This window comes from Topomyia yanbarensis, unplaced genomic scaffold (assembly GCF_030247195.1).
Source record: "Topomyia yanbarensis strain Yona2022 unplaced genomic scaffold, ASM3024719v1 HiC_scaffold_71, whole genome shotgun sequence".
In the NCBI taxonomy this organism is placed as follows: Eukaryota; Metazoa; Arthropoda; class Insecta; order Diptera; family Culicidae; genus Topomyia; species Topomyia yanbarensis.
This window is the reverse complement of record NW_026683947.1, coordinates 1-16050: the sequence shown is the minus strand read 5'-3', so window position 1 is coordinate 16050 and position 16050 is coordinate 1. Positions and strand designations below refer to the sequence as shown.

General features: G+C 42.3%; 1 protein-coding gene across 1 annotated transcript; it reads right to left on the bottom strand.

The window, feature by feature from the left end:
- Positions 1-9472: 9472 nt before the first annotated feature.
- LOC131696089 (ras-related GTP-binding protein A-like) lies at positions 9473-13486 on the bottom strand. The gene is made up of 3 exons (XM_058984622.1): positions 13165-13486; positions 12783-12882; positions 9473-10965 (listed from the first exon to the last, which is right to left on the bottom strand). Exons 1-3 carry the CDS (start codon positions 13174-13176, stop codon positions 9998-10000), a joined length of 1080 nt encoding a protein of 359 aa, XP_058840605.1. The 5' UTR covers positions 13177-13486; the 3' UTR covers positions 9473-9997.
- Positions 13487-16050: the final 2564 nt, after the last annotated feature.

The window sequence follows — 16050 nt, the reverse complement described above, 5'->3', positions numbered from 1 at the left end:
ATGAAATGAAACACCACGTGTAACAACAGCACGTAGCAACATCGGTAACAACAGCGCGTAGCAACAGAGATAGCAACAATAGTAGCAACGGCGATAGCAACGCACGTTGTTATTACTAAATAACAAACTCTATCTATAAATAGCAGCTAGGTCTTAGTAGTTTTTTAGTTTTAATTTGAAATTCATCATGTTAACATCGAAGAGGAATAAACATATGCACAAATAGATTGCCGTGGTTTTGTACAACCATTCTTCAAGCCTCCTTCGACCATCGCTCGACTACTTGCTGTTCGGTGCGTTTTCAGTTACCCTGACGACGAGATGATTGTTGATTGAAAAGCGTGTCAATCTTCAACCTCCAGATACAGTCCACTGCCTTGGTGCCGCCGAGTGCGCCAACATATGGTCCTTCGAGCCGGATGCCGATCCAACGAGTGCTATTCGTCGTCGAATACCAACAAGCAGATTGAACAAGATGTCCCCGAAAGTACAACACACACCGAAGGTAGAGCAAGCAACTAAAAATGAAAAGGATTCCAGAGCACCTTTGGTGCACCAGCGTGACAGGATCCAGAACAAGGTTAGTGCGATAAGCCGTACGCTGGAAGAAGCCGAGGACGACCCAAGCAAAATAAGTTCATCGCTCCTCAAAGTTTTCGCCAAGAAGCTAGAAATGCACTACAACGAGTTCATCACGGTTCACCAAGCGGTTGTAGCTGACACTCCATCCGATGAGCTTGAAGCTGAAGACGAAGTCCTGGACATTTTCGATGCTCTCCACACCGACACGCTTGCTTTGGTTGAGAACCTCACCGAGAGCCTTCTCCCGCACGGTTCTGGGGGTGTGAATCCATCCGTGATAGTTCAACAACAACCACTCAGAGCTCCAGTTCCAACATTTGATGGGAAGGTGGAAAATTGGCCGAAATTCCGAACGATGTTCCAAGACATTGTCGGAGGCAGCCGTGATTCGGATGCAGTGAAGTTGCATCATCTGGATAAAGCGCTGACGGGTGATGCTTCCGGTTGGATTACTGCAAAAATGATCGTTGACAACAATTTCCAGCAAACTTGGAAGCAGCTCAGCGACCAATACGAAAACCCACGAGTAATCGTCGATACTCATCTCGAAGGGTTGCTCGAGATGAAACCGATGACCAAACGCAACCATAAGGACTTACTCGAGCTAGTGAAGACATTCAACAAACACGTTGGCGGTCTCGAGTACCAGGGACTAGTAGTTGATGAACTTTCTGGTCTTATTCTCACGAAGATCCTTACATCACGACTAGATGACCAAACTCTTCAACTGTGGGAGAGGACACAACAGCACGCCAAGCTGCCCAAGTATGTAGATACTGTGGCATTTTTACGAAGCGAATGCCAAGTATTGGAACGGTTCCAGAACCGCCACCTGATGACATCAAAGGATTCATTTGTGAAGCAGCATTCGGGTCCAAAACCAAACAACCAGAAAACCCACGCTGCAACTACTGTAGCCGCCAGCAGTTCCTGTCAGGTATGTTTCGGCAGCCATCGCCATTTCGAATGTCCGGAGTTCAACAAACTTTCACCAGCACAACGAATCGAAAAGGTAAAGGAGTTGAAAATCTGTTTCAATTGCCTTCGCCCTGGTCATCGTTCCCTCGACTGCTCATCGAAAAAGACATGCTCCCGATGCCACAAACGACACCACACCCTGTTACATGAAGAAAACATTTCAAATCCAGTCGAGATGTCAACTGCTAACCAGAAGAAAGAACAAATTTCCGAGAACCGCTCGGAACCTCAGCATGTCACCAATTCCGTTGTGTCTTGTAACCATTCCCAAACCGTTAAAACAGTGATACTTATGACTGCTGTGGTGCGCATCAAGGATCCTCGAGGATGGACGACACCCTGTCGTGTTCTGCTGGACTGCGGTTCCCAAGTAAATTTCCTCCGCAAAGCAATAGCCGATCGCTTGTCCACCGAAAGAAGACCTGCGCATATACCTATCGCTGGAATCGGTGGAACCAAAACATACGCAAAGGAGAAGCTGGTGGTGGATGTCGAGTCTAGGTATTCCGACTTCTCCACTAGTATTGATTGTCTAATAGTTCCCAAGATAACGGGAGCTCTTCCAGCGGCCAAAATTGACATTTCGGCGTGGCCAATCGATGTCGATTTACCTATGGCAGATCCAAACTTCAACATACCTTCTGACATCGACATGCTCATTGGCATCTCCCAGTTTTTGCGACTATTAAAGGCGGGTCGTATGCAGCTGAGTGATAATTTACCGGAACTACAAGAAACCCATTTCGGATGGGTAGTTGCCGGAGATATCGAAGACGTGTCCACCATCCAGCATTGTTTAGTTGCCACGACAGATCCTATTTCCGACGTTCTTCGCCAATTCTGGGAGTTGGAGGAGCTTTCAGATTCAGCATCGCAGCCTACCGAGCAAGATGAATGCGAAAAATTGTTCCAGTCCAATCATCATCGAGACGAGACTGGCAGATATGTGGTGAGTCTTGGCCATGCGTCGGTTCCTTTCACTGGAACGAAGGTTTAGAAAAGACCCAGAGTTGAAGCAGCAGTACTGTCAATTTATCGACGAGTATATACAGTTGGGACATTGTCAAGAGGTGAATGAATCCGATGATGATACTCAAGGTGTGTATTATCTACCGCATCAGGCCATTCTGCGTCCATCGAGCACCACAACTAAAATTCGAGTCGTTTTCGACGCATCCGCCAAGGCATCCCGAGATGAAAAATCATTGAACGATGTGCTAAAAGTTGGAGCAACATTACAGAGCGACATTTTCAGTATTCTATTACGATTTCGGAAACACCAGGTCGTATTCACTGCTGACATTACCAAGATGTATCGGCAGATACGCATTGCACCAGAGCATGCATGCTTCCAACGAATTTTCTGGCGGTCAAACCCGGATGACCCTCTACGTGTCTTGGAACTCACAACAGTGACCTACGGTACAGCAGCAGCCCCATGCTTGGCAACTAGATGTCTGATGCAGCTCTGTGACGATGAAGGCAGTTCGTTCCCGATCGCAGCACGAATCATCCGCTTGGATTGTTACGTCGATGACGTCATTTCTGGTGCAGATACTGTAGAAAAAGCCATTGTATGCCAAACGGAAATACAACAACTGCTGGAACGAGGTGGATTTCCTGTCCACAAATGGAGCTCTAATGCCGCAGAAGTACTGGAACGAATTCCAGAAGCCGACCGTGAGCAGCTTGTGCATCTTGACAACACCTCCACGGATGTAATGAAGACATTGGGTTTGATGTGGAGCCCTCAAGAGGACGAGTTCGTGATCAGCGTCAACAGACTCGAGCGAGAAACCAGCCCACCTACGAAACGATCAGTATTATCCGAGATAGGTAAAATATTTGACCCGCTGGGTCTCATATCACCAGTCATCATCATTGCTAAAACAATTATGCAGAGGCTTTGGAAGGCCGGCCTTCCATGGGACGCCCCGTTGGAACAAGAACTTCTGAGCTCCTGGCTACAATTTCGTGAAGCTTTACTCCTGGTAAGCAGAATCAAGATACCTAGATGTACCATATCCTGTGGTGCTATTACTGTCGAAATTCATGGCTTCTCCGACGCATCTGCGATTGCATACGGGGCTGTCATTTACACTCGCTGTATCCGGCCAGATGGTACGACAAATATGAATATGCTGTGCAGTAAGTCCAAGGTGTGTCCACTAGCAGAAATGACTATTCCAAGAAAGGAGTTACTTGGTGCCCGACTCCTGTCTCGTCTACTGACCAAAGTGCTGGATTCCTTCCAGCTGGAGATATCAAATGTTGTTCTGTGGTGTGATAGTCAGGTGGTGCTAGCCTGGTTACGAAAGCCGTTGCCATCGCTTGAAGTGTTTGTGCGTAACCGCGTGGCAGAAATTTTAAGGAACACAGCTAACTGCACATGGAATTACATTCGATCAAAACAAAATCCAGCCGATTTAATATCCAGAGGCCAACTTCCTCTCGCCCTAAGCACTAACGAGCTTTGGTGGAATGGGCCAGGCTTTTTGAGCACCATTGAGTATAAGTTGGAGATTCCAGATGACATCCCAGATGAAGCACTTCCAGAACTAAAACGGGTAAATATGATCGCCGCTCCAGCCGTTAACGAAAACAGGTTGGAAGTATTTTCCAGATTCAGCTCGTTCAGAAAACTCCAGCGGGTAATCGCGTTAGTCCAGCGATTTATACATAACTGTCGAATAAAATCTCCCAGCGAACGAATCCTATGACGTCATCCTACAATAAAAGAACTGCGATCAGCGTTGCAACTAATTGTAAAGGTCATTCAGCATGAGGCTATGGACGACGAAATTCAACGAGTGATTTCTAATGAACCATGCAAAAGAATCGCCCCGCTTAACCCGATCTACAAAAATGGAGTATTACGTGTTGGAGGACGACTACAACATTCTCGGTTACCTTTCGATACTAAGCATCCATTATTGCTTCCGCAACATCCAATCACTGATCAAATCATCCGTACATACCACGAAGAACATCATCACATCGGTCCAACTATGTTATTAGTCACGTTACGATCGCGTTTCTGGTTACTGAAAGGAAGGTCGTCCGTAAGAAAGATCACCAGGAGCTGCGTTACTTGCTTTCGTTCGAAACCCAAAAACTCCAGCCAATTGATGGGCAATCTGCCGACCTGCCGAGTGACACCCGCTGAACCGTTCCAGAAAACAGGTATTAACTACGCAGGACCAGTGTTTGTGAAGGAAGGCCGCCATAAACCGAAAGTCGTCAAGGCCTACATAGCGGTATTCGTTTGTATGTCAACTAAAGCAGTCCATCTGGAATTGGTTTCCGACATTTCCACCGCCGCATTCCTTGCGGCTCTGCATCGATTCATCAGCAGGCGCGGCTTTTGTGAAGAGCTCTATTCCGACAATGGCTCTAACTTTAAAGGGGCTAAATCCGAACTACACGAACTGTATCTTCTTTTCCAAAGCCACCACACCATCGAGGAAATTGCATCATTTTGTCAACCAAAGGAGATCGTCTGGAAATTTATCCCATCGGAAGCTCCAAACTTTGGCGGCCTCTGGGAGAGCGCCGTGAAAACTGCAAAGTACCACTTGAAGAGGACTCTGAAAACCGCCGAACTGACTTTTGAAGAATATGCCACCGTACTTAGTCAAGTGGAGGCTGTGATGAATTCTAGACCTCTTTGTGCAACATCTGATCCAGAAGCTGAAATTTTGACTCCAGGCCATTTCTTGATTGGTCGTCCCCTGATAGCTACACCGGAACCCAGTTACAGCGATCTGCCAACAAATCGTCTAGCAAGATGGCAGTATCTCCAATACCTCCGTCAGCAGTTTTGGACACAATGGAGCCGGGATTACTTGCTGAATCTTCAACCAAGAGGGAAAAATCGCCAAATACAACCAAACATTCAACCCGGTATGATCGTGTTATTGGAGCAGAAGGATGCCCCACCGCAATGTTGGAAGATGGGAAAGGTTTTACATGTCTACCCAGGAACCGATAATTTGGTCAGAGCGGTGGATGTGAGTATCGGTGGTTCTGTCTACAGAAGAGCAGTGTCCAAATTGTCTGTTTTCCCGATTGAAGACAACAGTGAAGAAAACATCAATTCTGTGAATTCTTCCCAGCCTGGGGGGAATATGTTCGCTACCAAACCATCCGCTCTGGAACAATCATGAAATGAAACACCACGTGTAACAACAGCACGTAGCAACATCGGTAACAACAGCGCGTAGCAACAGAGATAGCAACAATAGTAGCAACGGCGATAGCAACGCACGTTGTTATTACTAAATAACAAACTCTATCTATAAATAGCAGCTAGGTCTTACTAGTTTTTTAGTTTTAATTTGAAATTCATCATGTTAACATTGAAGAGGAATAAACATATGCACAAATAGATTCCCGTGGTTTTGTACAACCATTCTTCAAGCCTCCTTCGACCATCGCTCGACTACTTGCTGTTCGGTGCGTTTTCAGTTACCCTGACGACGAGATGATTGTTGATTGAAAAGCGTGTCAATCTTCAACCTCCAGATACAGTCCACTGCCTTGGTGCCGCCGAGTGCGCCAACATGCCAATTTAAGGTTGCACAGAGAAAGCGCAAAATTCGCAAACGAAAAAAGCAGTTTTTTTCCACACCGTATGTCAGATCTTCATAAAAATCAATCAGCGTATGTAGAATGTTGTTACAGTACTGCTGATTGATTTTTATGAAGATCTGACATACGGTGTGGAAAAAAACTGCTTTTTTCGTTTGCGAATTTTGCGCTTTCTCTGTGCAACCTTAAAGGATGACTTCGACTGAGCAGACGTCAACTGACTGACAGGACATTATTTCTTTGAAAAAATGATACCTTGATCTTCGCAACAACACAGGAGTCACACAATTACTGTAAACGCTGTTCTTCAACAATGAAGAATTTATACGTGGTGTTGGGTCAACAAAATTGTGCCATGATTTCAAACAGAACTTCAATTTGTGTAGTCAATAGGGTTACCAACCGTCCTTATTTTAAAGGACATGTCCTTATTTTCAAGGTTTTTGGAAAACGTCCTTATTTTACTTAAAATGTCCTTATTTTTAGTCTCAAACCTTGGCATATACAGGGTGGTTCACCATGATGGTTTTTAAGAGGGCATGTCATGTTATTGTAGTTTAGTATTGTTTGCCACCACAGTATGCTCACCATTTTCAAATTATTCAACTATATTTCGAAAATCAGCGATCTGTGAGAAATGTGTTTCGTGCACTCTGACCATAATATGGTCGACATAATCGGCCAACTGACTCCACTATTCACCATACAATCAAAGAGCTAAAGTTGCAGTTCTCGTTATTGGATGATCAGTGAACAAATCGACCACATCCAACACGCATTGAAGAAAACATAGCGGCGGTGACATTCCCAAGCATTGGAAACCAACATTACTCGACTAATTAGCCAGATACCACTTGAAATACTTGAATCCGTCAATAAAAATTAGACCAGTCGAATGGATTACCTCAAGCGCCAACATGGTTAACATAAAAAAAATGGTTTTCAAACAATAAATGCCAAAAAATGTTCTTTCGATTGACAAATAATCATTTCGCGATTTAGTCCATTTTTCAAATTTTTGTGAAATCAAAAATGTTATTAATTATTTAGATCAACTTTATTCCAAGAGAATCAATTTCAATTGTTAATTTCAAATACTTCCAGCGATTGTTTTTGTTAATGCATACTCTCTGCGACTCATTCCAACCAAAAGTTCTTTTACTCAGAAGTAACCAAAATTTGTTGGATAGCTCTATATGAGGTTTGGCCAAAGTGATTATCTTCGCCCAATATTGGCACTACACCATTCCAATTTGTCTCGATCAAGATTCAACGTCCCAGTTCAACTGTTGGAAAATAAGCCAGAGTCCCGACTTTTTCAGAATTCTGGCTCAAGTGACAACTGATTCAGGCTCCAATTCCGAATAGATTTGGCAGGGGTGTCCTTAATTTGCTCTCAGTCCATTTGGTCAAAGAGAATAGGAAAAGAGACGAATAGTGTGAAGCCAAAAATACCTTATTGAGCAGACCAATCGTGCAATGTAAATAAACATTACTCATGCCTGAGTTGGAGGAGATAAGTATTGTAAATCTATCAAAAAAAAATTTGAATTTTCGTCAGAATTTAGTGCAATCGTGATTGTAAGGTGCATTCTAGAGTCTATGTATGAGTAAAAACAAGTTTTAGAATTATTTCATCTCTTTGTTTCGAAATGCACATCGTTTGATATACAAATTCAACGATCGACAAAAGGTTTGTTTTCAAAATATAATAGGAGTCATTTAAAGTGCTGCCTTTGGAAACGGTTGCCAAATTCTAGTGTTGAAATCATCGTAAAGGGAGTGTTGCCGTTTTGACTGATTTTCACTCTGCGTCTCTTTCACTATTCTCTTTGCATTTGGTAACCCTAGTAGTCAATGAAAGTAAAATTGAAAATTCGGTGGGGTAAAATTGGACTTCAATAACTGGAAAACAAAAACATTCATCATGTCTTGTTTATGTTAACAAAATTAATGGCGGAATGGACTCCCTGACGATTAGTAGGGAAAAAAGAATAGTGATTGCATTCAAGGATGATGTGATTTGTCTAACTATTCACCACTCTGTAAATACAAACCGTGTTTAGAAATAAGTTTCCAAAATTCGATACTATTTAGTCTGAAAGGTATGCCACCCCTTTGCCAGCCGGCTGGAGCCGCCTACGACCACGGTAAATCCTTATGCTCTCTTGTCTCAGGAAGAGTGCTACTCTGACGATCCCCTTGTGAGAACACCCGTTACTGCTCTTAAAAACTGTAGGCAGATGAGATTCCTTGTAATATTAATACTTTACTCTTGATAGACCGACAGATATAACAGCTTGAGGAAGCGCTGACACAAAGCCGAGGCAAAAAGTCTACAGGTCTTAGAAATTTGAGATCAAACGAGGAGTTTCCAGCGCTTTCAGGAAAAATCTCAAAAAACTCCACTTTTAAACCAGAAATTCAACTTGGTGCAGAACCGGTTGAGCTCTAGCAACCATGTGTTATTGGGGAACTCCTCCGACACCGAGGTGACCTCAAGTCTCAGAGTACGTTATGGGGTTTTCTTCTCGATGATAATCGATCTAGCTTACTCCACAAACTTTGCTACCAGCTATTTATGTTTCTATGAAATCGAGAAAACGAGCAATATTAGTTTGCAACAATGTTCGCATGTACGTGGCAACCTTATTCTGACTTACTTTACAAAGCAGGTCAAGATTTCAGCACTTCCCCAAAGCGTGGCGTTGGCGGGGGCCAAACACATGCTACGGACCTGCACCTACCTTATTTTAAAGGACATATCCCCAATTTCAATGAATCAATAAACAGCTCGGAATCACACATTCTACCGTGTCCCATGAGATCAAGACGTTCAAGAAGCATTAGACAACCAAGCAGGAATGATGGTAGCAATAACAATAGCAGCAAATTCAGCATTGACATACCATTTTAATTGGCAACAAAGTCCAAACTTTGTGCCCAAAACTCGCACATTATGTAGAACGCCAGAACAGGTATACTACTGGGAGCACCATTTGAAGCTGTTTTATAAAAAAAAATCTATCTGACAAACGATCTGCGAATTGGATTCCCCAGAGAAAGCTGTGGTATTTTGTTTGTAAGTGCGACAGATAACTACCAACCGCGGTCTTGCTGTTTCGCCGCACTCTGGATTCTTTACCACTATAAAGAGTGTAAAGTCCGCGATCAGAATGAAGAATAGCCACTATAGCATGACTGTCTCGGTTAAAAGCAAGAATGATAACGAACTCCTCTCAATACGTCTTCTGAGCAAACGAATCACACGACACCGCCCTAGTAAAGGTCCTTCTTACAGAAAATTTTCTGAAAAATAAAATTATTTTCTTAATAAAACATTTATTTCCTCTCGGCGACTTATTCCCGTTTTTTACATTTTTGATTCACTTTACTTTGTACAGCGATGGTTAAATTATTTTAACTTTTCTTTCGATAATTAGTTTTAATCTACGGAAAGGAAAAGTCAAACCCTGGTGATCTAATGGTACCTGGACTAACAACGTTATCTAATGGTACCTGGAAACTCATTTCTTGGAGCAGTCGACTTAATCGTAGGAATCAATGTCTGATTAGTTAAATTTCTTCGTTTGATAAATTTCACTTAGTGATATAAGCATAACAGTTCGTTTAACAAAAATTGGATCATTGAATTAAATTGCAACAGACTATGTTCTGATTTGATTTATATTCCCGTACGAAAGCCGGTTAGTTGACTGTAATTATAGCTATCAGTAGGGAAAATCAGAGGAGAAAACCCGCAGGAAGATTATTGTTTATAGTAACTTCATGGCGACTCGTACCGGAAGTGCTACTTGAAATAAAAGTACTTCTTTTTTATTAAATATCAGTGATACGGATTTGTTGGGTTCTGCTGATGCTGTTGTAACTGCTGCTGCTGTTGGAGAAACTGTTGCTGGAGCTGCTGATGTTGCTGATGATGAGAATAGAAATGGGAAGACCCTCCGTTGACCATCCCGTGGCTGGCGTGGGTAGCCGCCGAATGGATGGCATTACTGGAATTCAAACTATTGGGATTTTCTAACTCTTCGAAATATTTCCTAGCATTCCGTATGTTGATCAATGTGGCCTCCGAGGGGATAGACGGATCGGACATAATAACCATAACGTACGTGTTACTGGTGAAGGTATCAATGAAGGCAGCAAATATACTGTTTCTTACTTCCATTGATGAAAACTTCGCGCCTAGCTTGGAACAGGACAGTTTGAACTGTTTTATAATGTTGGAAACTTTTTCAAATCGATGACTATCCCTATGCTGCTTCCGTTGGCAATGAGAAATCACTAGAAAAGTAGCTCGTTCAAATAACAGCACTTCATCGGCGTCAACGACGTTGGCAAAATAATTCAGCGAATGTTCCAATGCTTTCACGTTTGGAATCAGCTGGTAGACGATGCTGCTCCACGCCCTGTACAACGTTTCGTCCCAGATACTCGTCCGGAAGGCGGTACACTCCAACGGCCTCGAAAGCTTCTTCAGTTCCGCTTCACGTTCTTTAAAAATAATATCACGCTGCTCTTCCGCCACCAGATCCATTTTGTGTACGAGGCAGAAGATTTTGGCATCCGGCGAGTTGAGTATGATCGCCTCCAGACAGGACTGGTAGTAGTGCACTTCCTTTTCCAGCTCGCGGCTCTCCACATCGAACACATAGATCAGAACCTCCACATTGCGGAAAATGTTGTCCTTCTGGGAGGCAAAATACTGCTCCATGAATGACTCCTGGCCACCGCAGTCCCACAGGTTGAGCACCAGGTTGCCCAGGAAGCGCACGTGTGAATGCTCGACATCGACTGGAAAAGAGGGAAAAATTTGGCTGAATAAAATGTGGATCGGAATATTATGCTGATTTCGCTTTTAGATTTGATTCGCTGTAGGTTTGCAGTAATATTTCCAAAAGCCATATAAAAGTTCGTAGAGGACTTGAATTTGAAGACGAAATCAGCATTAGTTTATAAGTGTGATATATTTTTAGAAAAAAACAGACAGGTATACTGCCCATAACAGCATAAGAGTCCCATGTTGAAAAACAGCAAGCCGAGAAAAACGCTGTTCAAGATTGTCCCATCCATTGAGCCAAATGGATGGGACAACCATGTTATGGTATTTTTTTGATATTTTCTGAACAAACCCGGTAATCTTATTTGTGCAGTGTGATTCAGTGGTGATACAGAATACAATCCAACGAATAACTCATTTTCGACAAAAATCGACATGGGACTCTTATGCGTTTATGGGCAGTATAGTGTCCTTTCGCTATAGCTCACGGAAAAACCGAGCTTCGTTAGTGTCTAAAAAGTTTCCAGTAGAAATCTAAATTAAAAACCTTGTGATCTATTGGTAGTAATGAATAGAAAAGTTTTGCCAAACATGAGAATATATTAAACTTTTTCAGACGAAACAGTGATATTATTTCCCTTTGGTGGAGTTGGATGTATAAAGTGAGTCATTATCAAACCATTTAGCGTAAATAGAATTCCGAAATAGGCACGTGCAATTGTTTTACGAAGTTTCCTCTAATCAAAGCAATCCAATAATTGTTTATGACACTTCTGCAAGATCCTCATTTTCGCTCAAAACAGAAGCCCAGGCATGGAATCGATGTACCAACGCTGTCGTAACAACGCATTAATCTTCACGAAGCTGCGTCCCCTGTCTCCAGATTGTGCGGAAAACCTTAACCGTGACGAACGACGTGGCTCCGAGTTGGAGGAACTCTTCAATCGCCGAATTTCATCCTCTGCGGTTGGGCCTCAAGTGATCGGAATGGCAAGAAAAAGCCCGCTTAACTCCACAAATGAATCCACTCGAGATCCCGATTCGGATTTAGATGAAACCCGATCCGACATGGGATCTGAAATCTGCTCCGAGGCAGGAAGTATTTCCAGAAGGAGCATTAAACTTAACAGAATCGTGGGCCTCATTCAAGATGACAAATGTACCCCAACACGAATGAACGAGGCAAACGGATCGCCCAAAGAGCTAACGACCCCAAATATGACATTGGTTCCCGCAGGAGAAACTATGGCATCACCGGAAACTCCGTGTGTGAAATCAATCGACACGACCGCAAACATTAATAGATTTTGCGGGAACTTACAGTGGAACATCATAACCATCATTTCGTTAACAATTGGTCTAGGAATTGCAGAATTGGTGCTGAAACCGTGTGACAGACTGTTCCTCTTTCTTAAAAAATCAATTGAACGGACTGGTAGTTACATGTGGAGTAATTTGCAAACGATCATTGCACCTTTGAGAACTGGCGAAATGACACTCTTTGGATTAGACGACAGACCAAGAGTCGATCTACACGTGGCGTTGACGCTGGCATTGTTCCCACCAGCAGCGATCCTGCTTTCGCTAGCATATGCGCTTGTTTGGATTTTGTACATTTTAAACGTTGTACTATTAACCCAAATCAAATTCTGAAATATAGGCATTGCACGCATATTTATGTATCTTCATGTTTGGTCTCAAATTGTTCATTACGTTCCAGTATAGATTTTTTTTAGCTAGATAATAATAATGTAATTAAATACTAACAAAATAAAATTGTTCTATACGTTTTGAATGAATGTTCTTTCAGTTTATGGGTACTAATACTCACTCGTTGCTCCCAATCTCCTTGTATCTCGTGCAATATAGTTGGCAAAAATAATCGAACGCATACTGGTCTTTCCGGACCCGCTTTTACCCATCAGCAACACCTAAAATAATAACATGTGTTAATGCTGAATTATCAACATATTCGTGAAATCAAAACAGAATACTTCTATCGCTCAATTTCCACTCCAATAATGCAATAACATTACATTGCGTCTTATCAGTTTGGGGCGTCATGTTGCGAGAAATCACACACCATGACCTGATATGCCAATTTGCATATGCATGAAGTTTCCAATGCAGGAAATAATTTCGGGAGCGCAAAGGTGATTAAACTCCGATACGGGCGCAAATAGTAGACCTCCAAGTCATCCCGTATCTCTTACCTTCTTCTTCATCTTGGTGACCTTCTGCGTTGTGGTTTCTCCGCACCCTAGAGAAAAAGAAATTCGATCCGAACAACGATCACCAGCCAACACACCCCCGTAAGAATCCTTACAATTTTTCCTCCACTCGCTATCAAAACCTATCAAGAATATAATGATCTAATCCGATGACCTAATTTCAACATTGGTGCTGCTCTAGAACGTGAAAATTTTATAATCTTTTGGAAAACTTCGTCGTCTCGGATCTTGATCACTGCTATTTGACTTTTCTATACGGATCCTGACTGTTCACCAACACAGATTCTGAAACGTGATAGCAATTTTGACGTTTCTTCAGTACCTCCCTTGTTCGCAGGGAGGGACAAAGAGCACAAAGGACAAGAAACTAAAGCATGCGAATGCGACGAAAACTGCACAAACACTTTCACATAGTTGCTTACTGAAGGTTAGAGAGAGAAGGAATCAAAATAAAAACGTTCATAGAACACTCAGCAAGGTGTCCAACAAATTCGAGTTCAACTGTGTTGGTGGTAGGGTAACCGCACCTGATTTTGGACCCATAGAGAAATTAAATTTATTCTTGGATATCGCAAATAATATTGTGTTTTTGTTATTTATTTACGAATGGTAGGGTAGTGGGTGAGTGATCGTTTATTGGTTTGTATCAAACTAGTTGCGGTAGTGAGAAATACGGCTAATTAAAATACCAATCGTCGCCAAATATTTCGTCAATAATTTATTACACTAACAACGGCTACTCGCCCAGCACAGATGTTGGTAGTAAACGAACGAGAAAACCCGAACAGAACGTAACATCGGAATTGTTAGTAGAAACATTGCATTTACAACAGTTACTGTTGTTAACAATATTATTTATAGTAACATCAATGTTTTGGTTTTCAGCACTTTCTTAGCTTTTACACAAAAATGACGCTCTTCATTTTCTCGTGCATTTAATTTGTTGTTTTTGTACGCATTTTTTCACCATGGCGTTCCGTTTGTCCGCTTCGTGGAATGTTTTCCGGTTTTAAAACTTTAGTAAGTAGATATTATAATATAATATGATAAATATAAGAAATCTAATTTAACTTTTTTTTTACAGGCGACATGTACGATCGACGCCAGTTGATTACGGTCTTAAAGTTAAATTCCTTTCGGGACCGGGGCACCGTGCATTAATCCGGGTAGTTTTTGGCCATGTCCCTAATACCCATTTTGAGATTCGCTATAGGCTTCTAGTTGCTGTACAATAACTGCTGATGATGAAATGTGTAGTGCTGGCATCGAGTATGGTTAGAGTAGCACAAATTAGACATCAGCATAACCGTACAGCAACTATGAATCTATCCCGCCTTGTGCAGGAAGGAAAAGCTTCCATAGCTTTGGTTCAAGAACCGTTTAAAAGTTACTTAACCCCGTCTTCGTAGCTTTCAACAAAAATGGCATGACAAATCCACGTGAAATGCCTCGTGCATGTATACTTGCAAATAGTGCTATTGACGCATATCTTATATCCGGCCTTACAACTTATTAACTTATTAACGATATTTGTGCTGTCACGGTAAATATGACCGTTGACAACATAAACATCTATTGTTCGGCATATTTGCCACATAATCAAACATCACCTTCTGATAATTTCCAAAGGGTTGTATCATATTGTGGCAGAAATGAGTCCCCTCATAATAGGTAGTGATGCAAATGCCCACCACATAATTTGAGGCAGCTCAGATATCAATTTGAGAGACACCGAATTAATGGAATACTTGAGTAGTACAAATCTACACATACTTAATTCAGGAAACCGCCCAACATTTGCACGAGCTAGCAGAGAAGAGGCGTTAGATGTAACTCTCTGCTCTAATGTTATTATGCACGAGTTAGCAAACTGGCTCGTACCAAATGAGCTCGAACCGTCGTTATCTGATGATAAGTACATTTTTTGATCATTTAAACATCTCGATAGGTTCGTCACATAGCGTAATTCCAAATCTACGAACTGGGACCTCTACGAAGAGGGTTTGATGACTAGGTTTCATGGGTATATACCGACGATGGAATCTCCAAGTGACTTGAATAACGTCGTGGATAAAACAAGCTCATTCATAGTAGCAGCATACCAAGAGGCTTGTCCGCTTCGAGTTATGCGTGCTTCTTCTAGAGGAACACCTTGGTGGAATACCGAACTTGTTCGACTCAAATGTTATGCAGAAGAGCTTGGAATCGCAGACGCAGGGACGGATCGGAGACATTTAAGTTGGCTCACAAAGCATACAGAAATGCCCTTCGATCCTCTGAGCGAAGTGGTTGGAACAGCCTTTGCACAAATGCCTCAAGTCTCAACGAGACTAGTAGATTAAATGTCAATTCAATTAGAGCTGCTAATTGTGAATACTCGTCTTACGAAGATGTAGTACTCAACTATCTTTTTGACACACACTTTCCAGGTTGTACGGAGCCATCACTGACGACTGCCCCTGAGCTCTTTTCAGGCAGTTCTGATTCTTGGGCATTTGCTCGTAGAATTGTGACAACCGAATCGATCAAATGGCGATTGAAAGTTTTGCTCCGTATAAGTCTCCGGGATGGAATCATTCCAGTTCTATCACAAAAACAACAAAACAAAAACACCTCAAGCATATTTTGAAAAAGGTTCTTACTTGTAGTCTTGCCACAGGATACATTCCATTAGCGTGGCGGGAAATAACTGTCAAATTCGTTCTCAAAAGTGGCCGCGTCACTTATGAGGATACAAAAAGCTTTAGACCGATTAGTCTGACCTACTTCCTTCTCAAATCAGTGGAACGTTTAATCGACCACAACATTCGGGATGTTAGCTTGGGCAAGCACCCGCTGAATGTAATGCAATATGCATATCAGTAGGGG

Bases quoted from the DNA above. Each gene is read 5' to 3' on its own strand.
- LOC131696089 (XM_058984622.1), bottom strand. The intron at 10,966-12,782 runs GTGAGTATTAGT...CCTCTTTTCCAG, and splicing joins AAGGAGATTGGGAGCAACGA to TCGATGTCGAGCATTCACAC.